Source organism: Toxorhynchites rutilus, chromosome 1 (genome assembly GCF_029784135.1).
Source record: "Toxorhynchites rutilus septentrionalis strain SRP chromosome 1, ASM2978413v1, whole genome shotgun sequence".
In the NCBI taxonomy this organism is placed as follows: domain Eukaryota; kingdom Metazoa; phylum Arthropoda; class Insecta; order Diptera; family Culicidae; genus Toxorhynchites; species Toxorhynchites rutilus.
Window position 1 is genome coordinate 102,859,636 of NC_073744.1, and position 23,511 is coordinate 102,883,146.

General features: G+C 41.1%; 1 protein-coding gene across 1 annotated transcript; it reads left to right on the forward strand.

The window, feature by feature from the left end:
- On the forward strand, positions 1–23,511 carry LOC129761251 (uncharacterized). Its single transcript, XM_055758966.1, has 4 exons — positions 1–225; positions 17,338–17,587; positions 17,633–18,354; positions 23,359–23,511. The coding sequence occupies exons 1-4, from the start codon at positions 1–3 to the stop codon at positions 23,509–23,511; spliced, it is 1,350 nt and encodes a 449-aa protein (XP_055614941.1).

The window sequence follows — 23,511 nt, forward strand, 5'->3', positions numbered from 1 at the left end:
ATGACGAATAATAAAAGCATTCGAGGCAGTCAAGCTCGGGGGATTAGTACTCAGAATTTCTACCGCGCCGGGCGCGTTCAATTTTTCCTCCGAAAGGTCCATGATTTGGTATCAAGCCAGTGCCGAAGACGGTCGGTTCAAAGTGGTGACAGCGGTGGGATGCTGTCCAAGTGGGGACAGCAGCCCACCCATCGTGGTGTTTACAAAGTGTTGATTTCCTTGAAGGTAATCTGGGAATCGAACAGAATCCCTAGTTGAGAAAATGTGCGTGGACAGAGATTGTAGTGAAAGAAGAAGAAAATCGAAAAAATATGAATCAGCATAATGCGGTACAAGAAGTGACGTTCGAAAATGAACATATCGTAGTGAAAAAAAAAGACGAGTGGGTAATATCGGGGACATAACCGGAGTGACGTAGGACTATACAAAGGGGACAGCTTTTGCTAAATATATATTTTAAATATACTGCTTTATTTTCTTCTCCTACGTAAATACCTACCTATATAACTGAAAAATGGATTAGTTTACTGTTCTTTATGAACATGTTGAACGTTCTGAAAAGAACTTTGATGTTGTGTTTTTGCGTTTTGATGTAGGACTACGTCTAACCGGAAGATATAGGGGGTGAAATGGAAATCTAGGCACTGAACAAGTAGGAAAAAATGCAAGATTTGGAACGCTTATAACTCGAGCATTTCTCAATAGATCGCAAAGGTTTTTGCATCAATTGATAGGAAATATATCTACGCATCTATCATAATGAATAACATTTCATTTTTCTTGAGATAAATAATTGAATAATTGTGAAATATCAAGCATTGTCAAAATGCACTATGTGCCCATTTTTGATTGGTCCATTTTGTGCTCCTCAAATCGAACCGACCAAAACGGGCAACCAGAGCAGCAGCGAAATAGAATGAACCACGATTGGAAAGGAAAAAGAAAAAAATGAACGAAACATTGGTCGCAGTCTCACACATGCGTAATTCTCGAGCCAGCCAGTCAGCTTAAAAATCCCCGCTCCGCTGCCGTAACGATCATTCTCATTCAAACCGTACACCACATCGGTTCGCATCACAACACATCAACAAACCAACCCAAGCAGCCATGTCTGGACATGGTAAAGGAGGAAAAGTGAAGGGAAAGGCAAAATCCGGCTCGAACCGTGTTGATCTGGAGTTCCCCGCAAGGGTAGCTAGGCCGAGCGCGTTAGTACCAGTGCACCAGTCCACCTAGCCGGCGTTATATAGTTTCGGCCGCCGAAGTGATCGGGTTAGCTGGTAAAGCTGCTCGCGACGATAAGAAAACCCGCATTCGGAACAGAACACATTCGGTTCGGTGGACATCAAGACAACAGGCAGTTGCAGCGAGTGGCGAGTGGCAAACGCAATCGCAAAACGGCATCAGGTAGCAGAAGAAAAAAGTTTGTTCTTTATACACACTGCTTTGGTGGCAAATCCAGAACAAGGCGGCATCGAGGGCGTTCGAAATGGTTTTTTTCAAAACCACGAGTACTAAGTTTTCTAAATTTGAACCATTCCATAAAACAAGGCGCTTTTCAGGGCCATTAAACCTTCCAAAAAAAAGTTTAGGAAATACAGTTCAATGCTTTCTAAAACAATATCCAAAATAATAATAAAACACAAATTGATTTTTTCATAATTTGTTTGCCAGGATATGATGAGTATGTGAATTTGGCAGTTGTTCTGAGCTTATTGATTTTCACCAATTCTTAAATTGCTTCTAGATTGAAAGTACAGTAATTTACACTTATCTCGACATTTAGCTAATTGGTCGGACCAGTAATGCGACATATTTAGTTGGACATTTTTGTAAACATAGAGTTCGGGGTCCAAATTATGACCCCACATTGAAGGTCGACACTGTACCACTGTCATCGCAAATGTTCAATTACAGGTTAAAATTACCTCCAACTGAGTGGTGGTAATGCGACGTGCCATTGAATGTAATTTACTGTAAAATATGTCACAAGCTGGATGGGAAGAAATTTTCCAACTGTGAAAGCTGTGGCGAGTGGCAAATGCAATCGCTAAACAGCAAGGTTTAGCCGAACAAGATGGGGATATCGAGTGATAACAAAACAATAAACTCTTTAGATTGAAGATAATTTTGTGATCCTGAAAAGGACCCTTTTTAGCCTGCATGTGAATCCAACGAGCGAACAAATCGTAATGAATGTATTTTCTTCTTCTTCTTCTTTTTGGCTTTAAGAGGGTTTAAACTTTTCAGTTCATTCGCCTCTAGCTCTGAGAAGAGCCATTGAGCACCAGTCTTGAGGAGGCTGGTGAAAAAGAAGAAAAAAAACCATGTTCAGCGGACCTGTATGTAAAACCGGGCGAAGGTAGGAAAGGATCCTATGCCATGTAAGATGTTTAATATGAGCTGTAACGTAATTGTATTGTTATTATTGAGTACCAAAGCGGCGACAAAGCATCGTAGAACCTAGCTCTAGATCAAAAGGAAATGTAGGGGGAGGGGGAGGTGGGGAGGATAAGGAAAGGAAAGGTAAGGAAAAGGGGTGGGATAGAGTGGGAAGGAATGATGTGATGTTGGATGATTTATAAATGTAGTTGAATTTTAATGGTGTTAGTAAAATGCTGGATAAGTATGAATTAGTGTGGTTAGAATTTAGTAAACAAAACAATAATATATTTAAAAGGTATGCTGTTTGATTATGTAGTACTGCTGCATATGCTGGAAAAGTTAATTTGTGAGTTATATATGGAAGATGTTTATGTTTATATATTTTTATTTGTTTTAATATTTTTGTATGTTATATGTTTATAGATGCATACACGTACATACGCCATTTTTGTTAGATTTGTAATTTTGTACATAAACCTGTGCATGCATGCGCATGTACATGCATACATATATATACATTTTATTTACTTATATCTACATGTATATGCATACGCGGCGGTGAAGTGACTAACTGAAATAAGAGTGTATTTTAGATTTTACCAAAGAAGCCGGTTTCTTTCAGAAACGCAATCAAATTGGTTTCCTGTGTCTCGTCTCTACTGAGAGTGTCTCGGAGACTCTGACCTATATTGTGTCGGGCACGAGCATCTTTGGTGTGTTGGCATTCTAGTAGAAGATGCCTAACTGAAACTTGGGCTGAGTTACATGCGCAAAGTGGTCTTTCGGTTTTCTTCATTAGGTGTGAGTGTGTGAAAAAAGTGTGTCCAATTCGAAGACGGGTTAGCACCCGTCTTTCTTTGCTGTTGTTTTGATCAAACCAAGGAAGCGTGGTATTTTTGATTTGATGGAGATGGGTAGGAGGGCTATTTAACCAGCCTATGTTCCAGCTTTCGCGAATTTGCTGTTTGACCCAGCGAGCTATATCAGTTCGAGGACAGGGTATAACTGGTGGTTCTATTTTGCTACCCTTACCGGCCAGTTTGTCTGCGGTTGTGTTTCCGAGGATTCCGGAATGACCAGGAACCCAACAGCAGGAGACGTTTTTTTCTGAAGCAGCCTGTTCTGTCTGTATTATCCATGGGTGTCTACTGCTTCCACTGACCAGGTCTTGAAGACAGCTAGCTGAATCGGAGAAAATTACCGTAGGAAGGTGATTATGGGTACACTCTTGTGTAGCTATTAGTAGAGCAAAAGCTTCCGCACTGAAGATGGAGCATTGCGGTGGAAGAGAAAAGCTACCGGTGTATCTGTTCTCGAAAATTCCACACCCAACTCCATCGGAGTTAACAGAACCGTCTGTGTAGACCTGGTGTTCGAATTTGAAGTGTGTTGCCGTGAGTTGATTGAAGCAGGCTTTCACTTTTGGTGGAGGGTCTCCCGCACGGACAGACTTGAGAAGATCAAGATTTACGTTCGGCGGTTTTACGTTCCATTTTCTTCCCGTGGCAGTTGAAAGTGCGCATATATCGGGAAGGTCCTGATTTGTGAGGTCTTTGAACCAGTTTTTAGCTCGAATTACTAATGGTACATGGGGGTCATTGTCAGGAAGTGAAAGTTGTCGGATGGCTTTACCTGTGATAATTCTTGTCACAAGGTATTTGAAAGGTAGATGGCCACTTTCCGCCATGACGGCAGAAGTGGGACTCGTGATGAAGGCTCCTGTTGCTAGCTTTATTGCTTTGGTGTAGATGAGTTCAATGGCGTTGAGTACTCTGTCCCCACCACGGCTGAAGATGCCTACTCCGTGGAGAATTTGGGGGATCAACCAGACATTGATAATTTTCAGCAATGTTTCTCTGTGTCCAGAGGATAAACTTCCTGTAATAGACTTCAGGATATTCATTTTACCGTTCGCTGTTTTTTTGACTAATTGAGCATGATGTAAAAAGTTAAGCCTGGTATCGAAGGTTACGCCCAGTATTCTTAGTGTTCTCTTCTGAGGGATTTCGGTTTGATTAAGCTTTAGGGCGGATTTCTTTTTGAGTGTTTTGCCAATGTGAATGAATCGGGATTTTTCTGGCGAAAATTGGAATCCTATGTTTTGGGCCCAGTTTTGTACGGAATCAATTGTACTTTGAAGTCTCTTTCTCTGTGCTAACCCAAAGCCACTGACAGAAACAAGAGTGATATCATCAGCATAAACAAAAATGTTTATACAGTCGGGAATTAATTCAAAAATAGGTTGCATGGCAACATTGAACAGTGTTGGAGAAAGGACTGAACCTTGGGGAAACCCGTTTTCAAGGATTTCCAATGAAGACTTGTGATTGTTGATGATTGTTTTAAAGGTTCTGTTCTCCAGAAACCCTTTGATGAAGAAGCCTAATCTACCACGAACCCCCCAGTTGAAAAGATTTTTCAGAACTGGGTACCTCCATGCTCGATCGAAGGCCTTGCTAAGATCGAGTGATACAACATCTGCGTGCAGATTACTTTCAGCAGCGTCGTCTAGGACTTTTTCGAGAGCTACGAGGCAGTCTTCTGTACTTTTATCCTCGCGGAAGGCAAATTGTCTAGGGTCGAGCAGCTTGTTTGACTCTAAAAAGGTCGTTAAGCGCCGGTTGATAATTTTTTCCATGATTTTACCGACGCAACTCAGAAGAGTGATGGGACGGAAGTTGTCCAGCAGGTGATTATTCTTGTTTGGTTTAGGCATAGAGACCATTAGGCCCTCTTTCCAGCAATTTGGGAAAATTCCACTGTTAAATACATTGTTGTAAAGTTTTAAAAGAACTTTTTTCCCAAGATAGGGTAGGTTTTTCAGCATTGGGTAGCTGATGTCATCTGGTCCAGTGGAGCCGCGTGTTGCTTTGTTTAAAGCCCATTCTAGTTCTTTGAATGAAAGATTTCTATTGAAGTCAAAATCTGCATCGGTGTCAAAATCAATGGGTATTTTTTCGCATTCTGCCTTGCGAGTTTGGAAGGTAGTATCGAAGCTTTGGTTAGCTGAGGTGGAGGCAAAGAAATCTCCGAAGGCCTCTGCTATCGTTTTGCGATCATTTGTGTACTGACCGTTGATTAGAAGGTTGTATTCGTTGTTCCTTTTTTTCCCATGAAGCCTGCCAATTTTGCTCCGTAATTCCTTTGACGACGTGTTGGGATTCATATCGTTGACAAATTTAATCCAGCTGTTATGCTTGGCTGTTTTAATAATAGCTCTAGCATTTTTGCGAGCCCTTTGGAATTCCTCTAGCAGAGTGTGCTTAGATGGGTTATCCGGATGGGCCTTTCTTAGCTTGCGTAAGGCTTTTCTTCTGTCTTTGATAGCTTTATTTACTTCAGGTGTCCACCATGGGACGCATTTTCTACCAGGATTTCCGCTGGTTCTAGGAATGTGCCGTATTGCAACCTCAAGGACGGCTTGGGAAAAGTCTTCGGGTGTCCAATCTTGTTTGGTTGAGAGGCAGCTTTCAATGTCACATTGATAGCCCGCCCAGTTTGCATATTCAAATTTCCATCTCGGCCTTGTTGAAACTTCTGGAGAAGGTTGGCCAAGGGAAATACATATTGGGAGATGATCGCTGTTGCAGCAATCATCGTGGGTGTTCCATGAAAGCTTTGAACAAAGTTGAGGAGATGCGATGGTGAGATCTATGGCCGAAGAAGAGCCAGAAGCAGAATTCATTCTGGTGTGTTGGCCGTTGTTCAGAAGAGTGAGAGTATTATCGGAGAGAAAATCCTCTAAAATGGACCCTCTTCGATTGAGGTATGAGCATCCCCAGGCATATGAGTGTGCATTGAAATCACCCATAAGGAGAACTGGGGAGGGAAGTTGGTTGAGAAGATGGTCCAGTTGACCCCGTAGAGGAGCCACATCGGACGTAGGATAAATGTATATGCTGGCTACTGTGATTGGAAACGGAAGGTTTATGCGTATTGCCACTGCTTGTAGATCGGTGTTAACGGGGAGAAAATTGTGGGGGGTGCCGATTTTTATTGAAGTTGCAACCCCGTTGAATGAAGGGTTGGGTCCTTCTTTGAAATAAGTGGTGTAACCTTTGATAGAATCTTTGTGAAAATTTCTCTGCGTCATAGTCTCTTGAAGAGCTATGATTGTGGGATTATATTTATTGATTAATGTTTGTAATTCCGGAAAATTTCTTTGGAGACTTCGAATGTTCCACTGAATAGCTAGTTTGTTCATTGGAGTGAATGTATTGGCGGGTTTAGTGGATCTTATTTGCCCTTGGAAGGGGTGCTGTTCTTTCCGGATCTCTTGTCATTTTTGTTTTGTTTGTTGTTGTTTTGTTTGTTATTTTGTGTGTTGTTGTTTTGTGTGTTTTGGTTTTGCGTGTTATTTTGTGTGTTGTTTTTTTGTGGTGTGGTTTCCTTTGATTCCTGATTGTTTCGTGTCTTCTTCCTTTGTTTCTCTTTATTTTGTCGAAGTTCATCTTCTGAGGTTTTTAGCTCTTCTGAAGATGTGTTTTTGGAAGATATCTTCCTCTTGGTTTTCCTTGGGGCCTCAGATATTGTCATTGAAACATCGGAATCATATTCTACTGGACGCCATGATATTGCCTAGCTACACCCTGGGTATAGCCGGCAGAATGGTTTCGGTTTACACAAACCTAACAAAACACTATTCGGATATGTGCGAGAAAACGTTTAACACACTCAATGGAGAAAAACGAAATAGCCCAAAACTGATTCACTGTAACGCGAAAATTTGGAAAAACGTACTAAAATTTTTCAGTCGTATACACTTTCAGTTCAATCACTTCACCGTTGAAATTCGTTTGCGTATATTCACGCTATGTATTATTTGGTTCTAAACACTAAAAGAGGCACTATGAGGGTAGCGTCAGTGACGCCACGAAAGCGCGCGCTTTTTCCGGCTAGCCGGTGAGCGCCCGCTTTCCACGGTCGAAACGAGCTGATGCCTTCTCCTATTCGCCTTCTGCTTCCACGCTGTAAAAATTTAAATAATTCTCCTTCTCAAATCGCCAACGGGAGACGTCCCAGTCTGCTGTCCAAAACGCCAAAACGCCAAAACGCCGAGCTGCTGAAAAAAACGACCTTCTCGGTCGGAGGTTAAAATCAGTATGATTTTGATGAATGTATTTTTTTGCCATCGCTCCCTTTTAACGCTCATTCGTTCGTCTCGTTGGACTCGCCCCTCTGGCTGAGTCTGCCGATTTGTCTCTATCCTGTGAGTGTGTACCGCTAGAGTATAAAACACGCGGACCCCAAAAAAATATCTTATTTTCTTTCAAACCGTAAACCCGTGAGGTTGTACGGCATCGGCATCGTGGACGTAACAAAGGAGGACAAGTTAAGGGAAAGGCAAAGTCTCACTCGAACCGTGCAGGTCTCCAGTTCCCTGTTGGTCGCATTCACTGATTGCTCCGCAAGGGTAACTAGGCCGAACGGATTAGTGCCGGAGCACCAGTATACCTAACAGCGATTATAGAGTTTCGGCCGTCGGAGTGCTCGAGTTGGCTTGCAAAGCTGCTCACGACAATCAGAAAACCCGCATCAAGAACAGAGCAACTTCGGTTCGGCGCTCATCAAGGCAACAATTAGTTTCAGTGAGTGGCAAAGTGTTTCTCCGGCACGTCGCATTAAATGTAATTTACTGAACCACTTGTCCCAAGCTGGATGGGAAGAAATTTTCCAACTGTGGAAGCTGTGGCGAGTGGCAAACGCAATAGCTAAGCAGGAAGGTATAACCAAACAAGATGGGAAATCGAGTGATAACAAAAACACAACACCAAAGGTTCTTTTCAGAACCATCAACATATTCATGAAGAGTAAACAGTAAACTAATCCATTTTTAAGGTAGATGGGTAGGTATTCACGTATTCAAAATAAAACAATATATTTAAAATATATATTTAACAAAAGCTGTCCCCTTTGTATTGTCCTACGTCACTCCGGTTATGTCCCCGACATTACCCACCCGTCTTTTTTTTTGCTTTGGAACACGCCTTTCGCTGGGTCACTTGTGCTTCGTTACTGCTTTGGTCCTCGGATCAGTAAATTTTTACTTTTCTTTACAGCATATATTAAATATCTTATGAAGCATAGGATCCCTTCCTACCTTCTTCTTTACCGAGAGTCGAGCGGACAGATCTGATGAGTGATTTTTGACGTAGGACTACGTCTTTCATTTCTATACCGGGGTGTAAAATCAAAGTTTCGAAAACGAAAGCGTTACGCCGGAGACCGAGATTTTGAGCGTTAATAGCTCCTAAACAACTGAACGAAATGGTATGATAAACACTTCATTCGAAAGATAAAATGTCTACGCGTTATATACTTGTTACTTTTTGATCCAAAAACTTGTTTCAATAGTCTTAAAATTGCTTTCAAAACAGGCTATTGAAATCACCAATCGGTATATAAGCGAGCGGCGCTCGGAAATCCACTCAGTTCTAATTGAACAGCGATTGGAGCATGTTGTCGCTGTTGCGGTGAAGCTCTTTATTTATCATGAAAGCGCGGATGAACGGTGTCACCAAGAGCCTGTTTGTGCACCCTAGGCCAGAAGGGAATCTATCAGGAGGAGAGTGATGCCACAAACGGTTCCCTGGGAAGACATCGCTACACACACATACACGCGCGGCTATTAACAGGTGGTTATCGAGTTGGCATTAACCACTGGTGGGCTTCCAGTATCGAGGAAAATGTGGAAATATCTAATCGTTACTGAAAATAATTTGCCAGTTCCTTTGGGAATTTTCAAAATATATTCATGTGAAAGAGTTTAATTGAATGTTTTCTATCCATGTAACACTGTGACCAAATATGTTTCAATCAAGTGCTATTAACAGGTGGTTATCGAGTTGGCATTAACCACTGGTGGGCTTCCAGTATCGAGGAAAATATGGAAATATCTAATCGTTACTGAAAATAATCTGCCAGTTCCTTTGGGAATTTTCAAAATATATTCATGTGAAAGAGTTTAATTGAATGTTTTCTATCCATGTAACACTGTGACCAAATACATTTGGTTTTGTGGTTTTTCAATCAATCGCAATTAACAGGATAGCTTCAGAAGATTATTCTTCCCCATCAGTAGGATATTTCCGTATCCAATATTGTATGCGCCCGCAATCGATTATTGCTCAGTCGCCGAAAGTTCCAAGCTCAGAGAGTTCATTCCCCTCTAGTTTGCCTTCCAAATTGCCATCGTAAACCACACCTTCTCTCGATTCAATCACACACAAAAAGCATACTTAAGCGATATTCTGGTGGTGAGACACATTCATTTTTCGTGAGGACATCGACAAGACAACATCGTTGCATAACGTGCTGGAGGAGGTGGACGGCGAAGGATCGACACATACACGCGCAGAACTCTTTCCGTTAGGATGCCATTCAGCATCGAGAAAGTTCCGGAAAGATCTAATCATTGCTGGAAAATAATCTGGCAGTTCCTTTGGGAATTTTCAAAATATATTCATGTGAAAGAGTTTAATTGAAGTTTTCTATCCATGTTACACTGTGACCAAATATGTTTCAATCAAGTGCTATTAACAGGTGGTTATCGAGTTGGCATTAACCACTGGTGGGCTTCCAGTATCGAGGAAAATGTGGAAATATCTAATCGTTACTGAATATAATCTGCCAGTTCCTTTGGGAATTTTCAAAATATATTCATGTGAAAGAGTTTAATTGAATGTTTTCTATCCATGTTACACTGTGACCAAATATGTTTCAATCAAGTGCTATTAACAGGTGGTTATCGAGTTAGCATTAACCACTGGTGGGCTTCCAGTATCGAGGAAAATGTGGAAATAACTAATCGTTACTGAAAATAATCTGCCAGTTCCTTTGGGAATTTTCAAAATATATTCATGTGAAAGAGTTTAATTGAATGTTTTCTATCCATGTAACACTGTGACCAAATACATTTGGTTTTGTGGTTTTTCAATCAATCGCAATTAACAGGATAGCTTCAGAAGATTATTCTTCCCCATCAGTAGGATATTTCCGTATCCAATATTGTATGCGCCCGCAAGCGATTATTGCTCAGTCGCCGAAAGTTCCGAGCTCAGAGAGTTCATTCCCCTCTAGTTTGCCTTCCAAATTGCCATCGTAAACCACACCTTCTCTCGATTCAATCACACACAAAAAGCATACTTAAGCGATATTCTGGTGGTGAGACACATTCATTTTTCGTGAGGACATCGACAAGACAACATCGTTGCCTAACGTGCTGGAGGAGGTGGACGGCAAAGGATCGACACATACACGCGAAGAACTCTTTCCGTTAGGATGCCATTCAGCATCGGGAAAGTTCCGGAAAGATCTAATCATTGCTGGAAAATAATCTGCCAGTTCCTCTGGGAATTTTCAAAATATATTCATGTGAAAGAGTTTAGTTGAATGTTTTCTATCCATGTTACACTGTGACCAAATATGTTTCAATCAAGTGCTATTAACAGGTGGTTATCGAGTTGGCATTAACCACTGGTGGGCTTCCAGTATCGAGGAAAATGTGGAAATAACTAATCGTTACTGAAAATAATCTGCCAGTTCCTCTGGGAATTTTCAAAATATATTCATGTGAAAGAGTTTAATTGAATGTTTTCTATCCATGTAACACTGTGACCAAATATGTTTCAATCAAGTGCTATTAACAGATGGTTATCGAGTTAGCATTAACCACTGGTGGGCTTCCAGTATCGAGGAAAATGTGGAAATATCTAATCGTTACTGAAAATAATCTGCCAGTTCCTCTGGGAATTTAAAATTACATTCATGTGAAAGAGTTTATTTTAATGTTTTCTATCCAAGAAACACTGTGACCAAATACATTTGGTTTTGTGATTTTTCAATCAATCGCAATTAACAGGATAGCTTCTGAAGATTATTCTTTCCCATCAGTAGGATATTTCCGTATCCAATATTGGATGCATAAAACCTTGTGGCTCCAACGTAACGCTCTCGTTTTCGAAGTTCTCCAAATATTCATTCATTCAGAATGAATTCAGATTCAACTTCAAACAAATGATCTCTAAATCAACGATAGTCCTACGTCACTCTTGCGGTTATACCATAGATATAACCCACTTCCTGTTTTTTGGTTTCCCTTTCGCCAGTCCCCTCTGGGCTGGTTTTATTGTGGCTCTTCACTGGGCTAGAGGCGAATGAACTGCAAAGTTTAAAGCCTCTTAAAAACAAAGAAAGAAAGAAGAACGTGCTGGAGGAGGTGGACGGCGAAGGATCAACACATACACGCGCAGAACTCTTTCCGTTAGGATGCCATTCAGCATCGAGAAAGTTCCGGAAAGATCTAATCATTGCTGGAAAATAATCTGCCAGTTCCTTTGGGAATTTTCAAAATATATTCATGTGAAAGAGTTTAATTCAATGTTTTCTATCCATGTTACACTGTGACCAAATATGTTTCAATCAAGTGCTATTAACAGGTGGTTATCGAGTTGGTATTAACCACTGGTGGACTTCCAGTATCGAGGAAAATGTGGAAATAACTAATCGTTACTGAAAATAATCTGCCAGTTCCTCTGGGAATTCTCAAAATATATTCATGTGAAAGAGTTTAATTGAATGTTTTCTATCCATGTTACACTGTGACCAAATATGTTTCAATCAAGTGCTATTGACAGGTGGTTATCGAGTTGGAATTAACCACTGGTGGGCTTCCAGTATCGAGGAAAATGTGGAAATATCTAATCGTTACTGAAAATAATCTGCCAGTTCCTTTGGGAATTTTCAAAATATATTCATGTGAAAGAGTTTAATTAAATGTTTTCTATCCATGTAACACTGTGACCAAATACATTTGGTTTTGTGGTTTTTCAATCAATCGCAATTAACAGGATAGCTTCAGAAGATTATTCTTCCCCATCAGTAGGATATTTCCGTATCCAATATTGTATGCGCCCGCAATCGATTATTGCTCAGTCGCCGAAAGTTCCGAGCTCAGAGAGTTCATTCCCCTCTAGTTTGTCTTCCAAATTGCCATCGTAAACCACACCTTCTCTCGATTCAATCACACACAAAAAGCATACTTAAGCGATATTCTGGTGGTGAGACACATTCATTTTTCGTGAGGACATCGACAAGACAACATCGTTGCCTAACGTGCTGGAGGAGGTGGACGGCGAAGGATCGACACATACACGCGCAGAACTCTTTCCGTTAGGATGCCATTCAGCATCGAGAAAGTTCCGGAAAGATCTAATCATTGCTGGAAAATAATCTGCCAGTTCCTTTGGGAATTTTCAAAATATATTCATGTGAAAGAGTTTAATTGAATGTTTTCTATCCATGTTACACTGTGACCAAATATGTTTCAACCAAGTGCTATTAACAGGTGGTTATCGAGTTGGCATGACCAATGGTGGGCTTCCAGTATCGAGGAAAATGTGGAAATAACTAATCGTTACTGAAAATAATCTGCCAGTTCCTCTGGGAATTTTCAAAATATATTCATGTGAAAGAGTTTAATTGAATGTTTTCTATCCATGTAACACTGTGACCAAATATGTTTCAATCAAGTGCTATTAACAGGTGGTTATCGAGTTGGCATTAACCACTGGTGGGCTTCCAGTATCGAGGAAAATGTGGAAATAACTAATCGTTACTGAAAATAATCTGCCAGTTCCTCTGGGAATTTTCAAAATATATTCATGTGAAAGAGTTTAATTGAATGTTTTCTATCCATGTAACACTGTGACCAAATATGTTTCAATCAAGTGCTATTAACAGGTGGTTATCGAGTTGGCATTAACCACTGCACTATGGTCCAGGAGGTGCATTTAAGTGGAAATTAGCATCTAGAGCTCGACAGTGATTCTCTAGACAAAAACTGTCTTCGACAAAGTTGTTACATATAATAGAGCGCTCATTTTTATGTTATCAAAAATAGGGTGACCAAAATTTACGATGAAATAATAAATCTAACTTTCTTATCTTTATAGATAGAGGTAAACATAGTTCGACAATATTGTAGCCCTGGTTATTTTAAGTAACTTTGTGGAACAATATTTCTTCTCTTCAAATAACCGATATAACGCTTTTTCTCTAGGTTGAGTTGGGGTTACCATGAAAAAAAAGGTTTTTTTGCTCTAACTTTTATATGTAAAATTCTACATCAAAACTGTCTTTGAATGATCTTTAGAGCTTTCCAATCCACGCATTTTACGGTGCATAACTTGTATGCATCTTAATGCTACTCAAAGCTATTGATGTTTTTTCCCCGAAAACACGACCTTTTCATTTGCTTGTCGTTCTTTTTGGGGCAAACATAATAAAAAATTATTGATGGCATTTTAAAGAGCACATTTGACTCTACATAAGGTGAAACTTTCAAAAGAGTGTTATTTTTTGTATTTGAGTAAATTAAATTTGAAATTATGAGTTTTTGCATATAAATGAACAAGTTGCAATTTTCAAATGCATATAGTAAGCGTAGACTTTAAAGCAGCATCACTTCAGTTCAGTGGCTATAAGACTCAACATGGAGGTTCAAAGAAGACACATTGTTGATTTCCTTTTTCGGTGGACGAAATATAGAAGACGTTATACAATTATTACGAGAAAAATTTCTGATTATTTTTATTTCTGATATTATTATCAAATGCTTCCTGAATAGAAACCGTATGAAGAACAACTCGGGGCTCGACGTGTTATTTTTTTAGTAATATATTGACATAATTTACTGGTGATGAGTTGATTGATGACATTATTTTACCAAACTTTTGTTGGTAAATATTTCCTATTGTTTTATTCAAATTTATTTTTATAATCTTCCGTATGTACATATTAACCTGTTTTAGTTGTTATAATGGAAATTAAATTCATAGTAATAAATAAAAACAGGAAGTGGGTTATATCTATGGTATAACCGCAAGGGTGACGTAGGACTATCGTTGATTTAGAGATCATTTGTTTGAAGTTGAATCTAAATCCATCCTGAATGAATGAATAAATATTTGGGTGACTTCAAAAACGAGAGTGTTACGTTGGAGACTCAAGGTTTTATGCATCCAATATTGGATACAAAAAACCTTGTTCTGAAGAATAATCTTCAGAAGCTTTCCTGCTAACTGCACTTGATTGACAAATCACAAAACCAAATGTATGTGGTCGCAGTATTATATGGATAGAAAACATTAAAATAAACTTGCTTGAATATAATTTTCAATTCCAAGGGGAACTGGCAGATTATTTTTCAGCAACGATCATTTCTTTCCAGGTTTTCTCTCGATAACCAGCAAACGAAAAAAGATGCGCACGTGTATGTGTGTGTGTGTGGCGGCTGCTTCTATGTCTTCCCGAGGAACCGTATTTCGATGCTGATACTCTCTTGGTCACGAGAGTATCGGCATCGGCTTTTCTGCGCTCCCTCACAGTTAAAACAAACTGATTGCATTTCAGGTCAGGTCAGGCCAGGTAATGAATCCCTCGATCCCTCGCCGTTCAGCTCGTTCAGTAACGATGTTGTCTTGTCGATGTCCTCAGGCGTCGTGCACAAATTACGTAACGCTAAAAATCCGAATTCTGAACCACCTCTCCCCCCCCCCTTTCGTAACGCAATTTCCTATCTCTAATAAACAGAAAGTAACGCAACATCTACCCCCTCCCCCCTTATCGCGTTACGTAATTTGTGCACGACGCCTCACGAAAAATGAATCGGTTTCACCACCACAATATCATTTCAGTATGCTTTTCGTGCGTGATTGAATCGAGAGAAGGTGTGGTTTACGATGGCAATTTGGAAGGCAAACTAGAGGAGAATGAACTCTCTGAGTATGAAAATTTCGGCGACTGAGCAATAATCGATTGAAAATTATAAAATTATATAATGCTTTTGAATCCGGACACTTTGCATTACATTCAATATCATACCACAGCCACAACATTTTCTGCATGTTGAATTAATGCGATTGATTAGTAACTATCAAGAAACTATCAGTAACTATATTAGCAACTATTAATCGCATAAATTCAACATGAAAAAAATGTTATGGCTGTGGTATGATATTGAATGTAATGCAAAGTGTCCGGATTCAAAAGCATTACTGTAAAAAAGAGTTAACTCGACTGAAATTTTTCCGGTTCGGCCTGCAAAAACGAAATTAAGAGCCCCCGCCGACTGCAGACTGACTTGTCGACCGATAGTTCGGTCGGCTTCTTAATCAGTACGGAGAGGTATGCACGTGCGCAAATTACACCGATTCAGTTGCGTCGGTTTTTGCACCAGTAGGCCGATCCGACCAAACTGTCGGCTGAAAAAAAGTCTATAGTGTGCGGGGGCTCTAATTGAAGTGTACAGCATAATGCATAGACGTAAGTATGAGCTTCCCCATCTCATATTCCAATAAGATTAATGGGTTTCCAAGTGGGCGCGCTACATACGGATACGAATGATTTCAATAACCTGTTTTCGAAGCTATCATTAAGCTATTGGAACAATTTTCCGACTCAATAAATAGCAATCATATAACTCTTGGACATTTTATCTTTTGTATGAAATAATTATCATACTGTTCCGTTGATCCGAAGCAGAATGAATCACGCTTAAAGAAGGAATGGATTTTTTCTTGGAATTTAGTGAGCAGAAATAATGTCCTTTCCCAACAATTAAAAACGACAAACGCTAAACAGTTTCATCAAAGTGATTTCTTCGATATGGGGATATATTCACTACATCATGTCATATATTTCACATTTTTCATTATGAAATTCATATCCATGGCACCTATCGGTATCGAATTATCATCGACACTACGATTTTCGCTAAATGCTCCTTTCAGTTCGGCCTGTAAAAAACTTTTCTGAACTCTAATCCATCAAATTTGGAGCCCTGAAAAGGGCTGTTGATTATATGCTAAGCTAATATAGCACGCTCTCCTCGGATACGATGGGCCAGCTGGATGTCTTTGGGCATGATGTGACGCGTTTTGCATGGATAGCACACAAATTGGTATCTTCGAATAAGCCTCCTGCAGCGTCATAGCCGCGGAACTTTGGAAGCGCAAGTCGGTTTTGGAGTCCTGAGCAATTCCGCGAACCAAATGCTGCAAAGGTAGCTTGCGGATCAGCAATTCGGTCGACTTCTGATAACGACGAATTTCATGCGAAGTTCCCGGTCGATAGCGATGTGGCTTCTTCACGCTTCCTGCGGCTGATACGCTTATCCGAGCTGCTTTCGTGGTGCCTTACCATCGAATGACTAACGAGCTGTTTGCTTAGTCCCGATGAAACGAGTCCTCACGGTGCGAGAGTAGAGTAAGAAATGAACGAAAACAAGGGAAGTGTCATTTTATAAAACATAAAAGAATCGAATGTAAACCCCACCCTCTTTATTGTATAAGCTTACTGTATACCCACGAATATAATAAGGGTGGGATTTAGATTCTATACTTTTATGGTTTATAAAATGACGCTTCCTCACGGTGCTACAAAAACATACTGATTTTAACCTCCGACCGAGAAGGTCGCGTTTTCTTTCAGCTCGGCAGTTTGGCGTTTTGGACAGCGGACTAGGACGTCTCCCCCTGGCGATTCCGAAGGAGTTAATTTTAATTATTTTTAAGTGGCAGCAGAAGAAGAGTGGAAGAAAGCAACAGCTCGCGTCGACTGTGGAGAGCGGGCGCTTGCCGGCAAACCGGAATAGCGCGCGCTTTTCGGCGTCATAGACGCCACGCCCCCTTTTCGGGCAGTGTTGGCAGTTCAACTGTAGTGTTGCTAAAATTAAAAATATAGGTAAAAATAATTTAAACACGCATACAGACAGTGAAGTGGCTGAAACAATTATCACAACAAGTGATTTTTCATAGTGATTCGCGTCAATTGGTGGTTTTAAAGTGCTTTACCGGAACAAGGTGAACTTTCGGGTACATATCCCACTAGTGAAGATCCCTCAGTAAAGAATTTTTTTGTGATTATCACACTTTTTTCTGCTGACTATATCAGGGCCGGGCTACAAACTTCTACGAGGGCAGGCCTACCGAAGCCACCGCTCCACTATGGGCGGACCCCTCAAATGGCAACCTCCAAATACTGCTTCTCAGAGCTACAGGAGACAAGGTGCTTCCAACGAACCCCTTCACCGTGAGCAAAACCATCAATGCAGTTGCAAAAGATTTCAACAGCGCAAAACCACAGCGCGATGAAAAGAAGAAACTGCAATACATCTTGACAACTAGGGACGAGGATGTTGTCGGTAAGTTGCTTTCTATTACTAAACTAATAGACAACACCCCTGTAGAGGTGATCTTCCACCCAACTTTGAACCAACGCAAATGCGTGGTAACATGTAGAGACGTAATCGATTTAAAAAACGAAGAACTAGCGAAAGAGCTTTCCGATAAGAAAGTGATCGATGTTAAGCGCATAATCAGAAAAGACGGAGAATCCATTATTCCTACACCAACACTAATACTCACAATTCGCGGAACCGTGGTTCCCGAATTCATATATTTTGGCTTCATTCGCGCTGGGACTCGGAACTACTATCCGAACCCCATGCAGTGCTTCAAGTGTTTTAATTTTGGGCACACCAGCAAAAGATGCAAGCGCGAGGACCCGCTATGCAGAAACTGCAGCAAAGAACATCCCAAAGACTTCGATTTTAAGATGTGCAACTCTCCAGCACTTTGCATCAATTGCCAAGGAAACCACTCCTCTTCAAGTAGGAAGTGTCCTAAATGGCTTGAAGAAAACGAAATAACTAGGACAAGAATAGATCGAGGAATCTCTTACAGAGAAGCCAAGAATCTACTCACCCAAAACAATGGTCCAACCTTTTCAAGCGTCTTACAAGACAGAATTAACAAAATTCGGGCACCAATGGCCGGCTGCAAGTGCAAATGCAGCTGCGCCTCGCCCGCTTCGGCCGCTTCTAGTCGCGAAAGCACTCCCTCAGTTATTGACACAACCATGACCGAATCGTCTACCGAAAGTTCGACAACCGAATCAGATAGCAAATCGGTAATTTCAATGGATACATCCGAAGCCCCGAAAAAAAAAACAAAAGGAAAATAAATAAAGAATCTTCTTCAGAATCAGAACAAAAATCTGAAGATGAAACCCAAATCAATAAAGAAAGAAAAAGAACAAAGAACCACAACACCAACGAATAACAACAACACAACCATAACAAAAAACAGCAACAACAACAACAACGTACATCAAACAAAAAACAACAACAACAACGTACATACATCAAAAAACAACAACAACACACACACAACAAACACCCCAAAGACCTCCACACCAAACAAGAACAACAACACCCCGAAGAAAGCTTCTCTTTCCAAGGGTAAAGGACAATCGAACTAATCCTCTTTGGATAGTCCAAACACAACACAACTAAGACTTAGGAATTAGAGTTAAATCACTCTAACACATTCACTCCAATACAGAAATTCGGGATACAATGGAATATCAGAAGTATCCGACAAAATATTTTAGAATTGAAAATGCTTATTTCGAGCTCCAATCCTACAGTCATAGCCCTTCAGGAAACTATGACACCAAACAACTTCGATAAAAATTTCATTCCAAAGTTCATCACATACTTCAAAGAGGGTCCAACCCCTCAAAAAACGGAGTTGCAATCGCAATCAAAGATGGCACTCCACATGATCTTCTTCCCATTACCACTGATCTTCAGGCAGTGGTAGTGCGCATTAAACACCCCTTTCCAATCACCGTCGTTAGCATCTACATCACTAATGATTCCAATCCGAACACTCTACGCGGCCAACTGGACCACCTGTTCGCCCAACTTCCAGCCCCAATCATGCTTATGGGTGATTTCAACGCCCACTCATACGCCTGGGGAGGTGCATACCTCGATCGAAAAGGATCCATCATTGAGGATTTCATATCCGACCATTCTCTTCTCCTTCTTAACAACGGCCAACACACCAGAATCCATTATTCTGGTACTACTTCAGCCATCGATCTCATTATAGTATCAGACAAACTCTCTTCAAAGCTTTCTTGGAACATCCACGATGATACTTGCGGAAGCGATCATTTTCCAATCTTCACTTCCTTCGGCCAAACTTCTCCAGAGTTTTCAACAAGGCCAAGATGGAAATTTGAATACGCTGACTGGGCTGGCTATCAGTTTGACACTGAAAACCGCCTCTCCGCTAAACGAGATTGGACAGCCGAGGAATTCTCCAAAGTTGTCCTAGAAGTTGCAATGGTGCACATCCCCAGAACCAGTGGCATCCCTGGCAGGATGTGTCCCATGGTGTTCGCCTGAGCTGAAGGCAGCGATCAAAGGTCGACGTAAGGCCCTACGCAAATTAAGAAAGGCCCATCCGGACAGCCCACTGAGACCCACTCTGCTTACAGAGTTCCAAAGGGCTCGCAATAAAGCTAAGACTGCTATCAACACAGCCAAGCACAACAGTTGGGTTAAATTCGTCAGCGAAATTAATCCCAACGCGTCAACAAAGGAGTTATGGAGTAAGATTGGCTGGCTTCATGGCAAGAACAGGAGCAAAGAATATAATCTTCTAATTAACGGTCAATACACCAATGACCGGATAATCATCGCCGAGGCGTTTGGAGATTTCTTTGCATCCGCCTCCTCCAATCAAAACTACGACCAAACCTTTCTAACCCACAAAACGGAATGCGAAAGAATTCCCATCGATTTTCATACCGATGTGGAATTTGACTTCAACAAAAACCTCTCCCTCAAAGAGCTCGATTGGGTACTGAACAAAGTCAAACAAGGATCCACAGGACCTGATGACATCAGCTACCCTATGCTTAAGAATCTACCCCATCTCGGGAAAAAAGCACTTCTGAAGCTCCTCAACAAAGTCTGGGACAGTGGAACCCTCCCCAGTTGCTGGAAAGAGGGTTTAATGATCTGTATCCCGAAACCAGACATGAACAACCATCTTCTTGACAATTTCCGCCCCATCACTCTTCTAAGTTGTGTTGGGAAAGTCATGGAAAAAATGATCAATCGACGCTTAACGACTTTTCTAGAGTCAAATAAGCTGATTGATCCCAGACAATTCGCCTTCCGTGCGGGAAAAGGTACAGAAGATTGCCTTGTAGCAATCGAAAAAATCCTAGACGACGCAACTGAAAAATTACACCACATTGATATTGTTTCCCTGGATTTATCCAAGGCCTTCGATCGGGCATGGAGGTACCCAGTGCTGAAAAGCCTTTTCGACTGGGGGATTCGTGGGAGGTTAGGTCTCTTCATTAAAAGTTTTCTAGAAAACCGGTCTTTCAAAACCGTTATTAACAACCACCAATCTTCTCTAAAAATCCCAGAAAACGGCTTCCCACAAGGCTTTCACCAACCCTCTTCAACATTGCCATGCAATCTCTATTCGAGATTATCCCGGACCATATAAAGATCATAGTCTATGCAGATGACATCACTCTTATCTCTACGAGCTGCTTCGGCTTAATTCAGAGAAAGAGGCTTCAAAAAACCTTAGACTCCATCCAAAACTGGGCTCTAAAAACAGGTTTCAAACTTTCCCCGGAGAAATCCAAACACATACATATCGGAAAAGCTCTCAGAAGGAGAACCTATCTTCAGCTCAACAAAACCCCGATCCCTACAATGAGGACATTGAAAATACTAGGGGTTACTTTCGACAAGAAACTCAACTTCCTATCACATTCCCAAAAGACCAAAATAGCCACCAGAAAGAAATTGAACATCATCAAGGCTATCGCAGGCAACCTAGCCTCTGGCCATAGAAAGACGCTGCTAAATGTTGTAAATGTTTGGTTGGTCCCACAAATCCTTTACGGAATAGGCACCTTCAGCCGTGGAGGGGACAGGGTGTTAAACACCATTCAACCAATTTACAATAAAGCAATTCGGCTCGCAATTGGCGCTTTTCCCACCAGTCCTACTCTTGCTGTAATGGCAGAAAGTGGGCAACTTCCCTTCACCCACCTGGTAACAAAAGCCATCACTAATAAAGCCATCCGTCACTTGTCACTCCCCGAAAGCGACCACAATGTCCCATCAATAAATAGGGCTAAAACATGGTTCAAAAATCTCACGAACAAAGATCTTCCCGATATATGTGAACGTTCATCTGCGACGGGAAGAAATTGGAACGTCAAACCGCCGAACATTAACCTTGAACTTCTCAAGGCAGTTCGGGCGGGAGACCCTTCTCCAAAAGTCAAAGCCTGCTTCAATAACCTCGTTGCATCCAATTTTCAAATCAACCACCAGGTATACACAGATGGTTCAGTCAGTGCCGCTGGAGTTGGATGTGGAATCTTTGAGAGTAGATACACTGGTAGCTTTTCTCTTCCACCGCAATGCTCCATCTTCAGTGCGGAAGCTTTCGCCCTTTTAATAGCTACCCAAGAATGCACCCATGATTTTCTTCCTACCACAATATTCTCAGACTCAGCTAGCTGTCTCCACGATCTTTTAAGTGGAAACAGCAAACACCCATGGATTAAGCAAACAGAAGAGGCCGCTTCAAATAAAAACATCTCCTTCTGCTGGGTTCCTGGTCACTCAGGAATCCGCGGAAACACAGCCGCCGACATACTGGCCGGCAAGGGCAGCAAAATAGAACCCCCAGACATGCCCTGTCCTCCATCTGACATTGTCCGCAGGGTAAAACAGCAAGTCCGTGAAAGTTGGGACATAGGTTGGATAAACAGCCGTCCCACTCATCTTCATAAAATTAAAAATTCCACTCTCCCTTGGGAGGACCGTCTCAATAGTAGGGAAAGGCAAGTCCTTACCCGTCTTCGAATTGGGCACACTAACTTCACCCATTCACACTTGTTCTGCAGAGCCGAAAAACCCCAATGTGCTTGCAACGAAGCTCCGGTTTCCGTTAGCCATCTTTTACTTGAATGTCAACATACCAAAGATGCTCGAGTCCGACACAACATAGGTCAGAGTCTCCGAGATATCCTCAGTAGAGACGAGACCCAAGAAACCAATTTAATTGCGTTTCTGAAAGAAACCGACTTCTTTGGTAAAATCTAAATCAAAATACTAAATACCTTGGAAATTGCTTATTAAAGTTCGCCACTTCACAGTCATGTATGCGTGTTTATGTGTGTATACACATGTATGTACGGGTCGGAAGGAAGGTTTTCATACATGTATATACACGCATTCAATAATAATAAATAACAAATAATATAATATATACTTTCATACCCACATCTATCTTCTATCCATTACATTATGCTTTAATCAACTTCCTATTCCTACAGCCACACTCACCAAGGAGGATAAATTCATTAAATAAACCTCTCCATTTTTCAGCTCTACTATACACCATTAAATTCAAAACCACTATATTTTATTATCTATTCAAACTGTATTTCATTTCATTTCACCCCACCCCACACCCACTCCTCCCCTCTTTCCTTCCCATACCACTCCCACCCCCTTCCACTCCACTAATCCCACCCAAATCCTTTCCACTCCTTTCCTTCCTATCCTCCTGAGAAGGGCCTTTTTGTTTTTTTGTTTTGGAACACGCCTTTCGCTGGGTCACTTGTGCTTCGTTACTGCTTTGGTCCTCGGATCAGTAAATTTTTACTTTTCTTTACAGCATATATTAAATATCTTATGAAGCATAGGATCCCTTCCTACCTTCTTCTTTAACCGAGAGTCGAGCGGACAGATCTGATGAGTGATTTTGTTGGTTTCCCTTTCGCCAGTCCCCTCTGGGCTGGTTTTATTGTGGCTCTTCACTGGGCTAGAGGCGAATGAACTGCAAAGTTTAAAGCCGCTTAAAAACAAAGAAAGAAGAAGACGGTGCTACTGACACTCGATCGAGACGGTCATGTTTTTAGCGCCTTACGAAAGAGTTTTTAAATAAAGTTTTCTGCTTTTATACTCTATATTTCCAAATGCGATAAATCAGCCTGTATCAAGGCTAATTCCACAAATTAAATTTCAATACAATTAATTTTTACGATTCTAACGATTTCTTTCTATATTCACAGTTCATCAGAGAAAACAGCAGAGCATCTTCATTCATCCGCGGCGTTTTAACCGCTGTTAGCGGTGCTCCCTTGCACTCCTACAAGAAAAAGGCGCGATCTGTGGCGTCACAAACGCTATCTTTCTTCGGATTGTGGGGATCCCTCCAACAGTGA

Coding starts and splice junctions, on each gene's coding strand:
- LOC129761251 (XM_055758966.1), top strand. CDS start 1: ATGACGAATAATAAAAGCATTCGAGGCAGTCAAGCTCGGGGGATTAGT. Junction 17,588..17,632: donor TAGGGACGAGGATGTTGTCG/GTAAGTTGCTTT, acceptor ACACCCCTGTAG/AGGTGATCTTCCACCCAACT. Junction 18,355..23,358: donor CCGAATCAGATAGCAAATCG/GTAATTTCAATG, acceptor CTATATTCACAG/TTCATCAGAGAAAACAGCAG.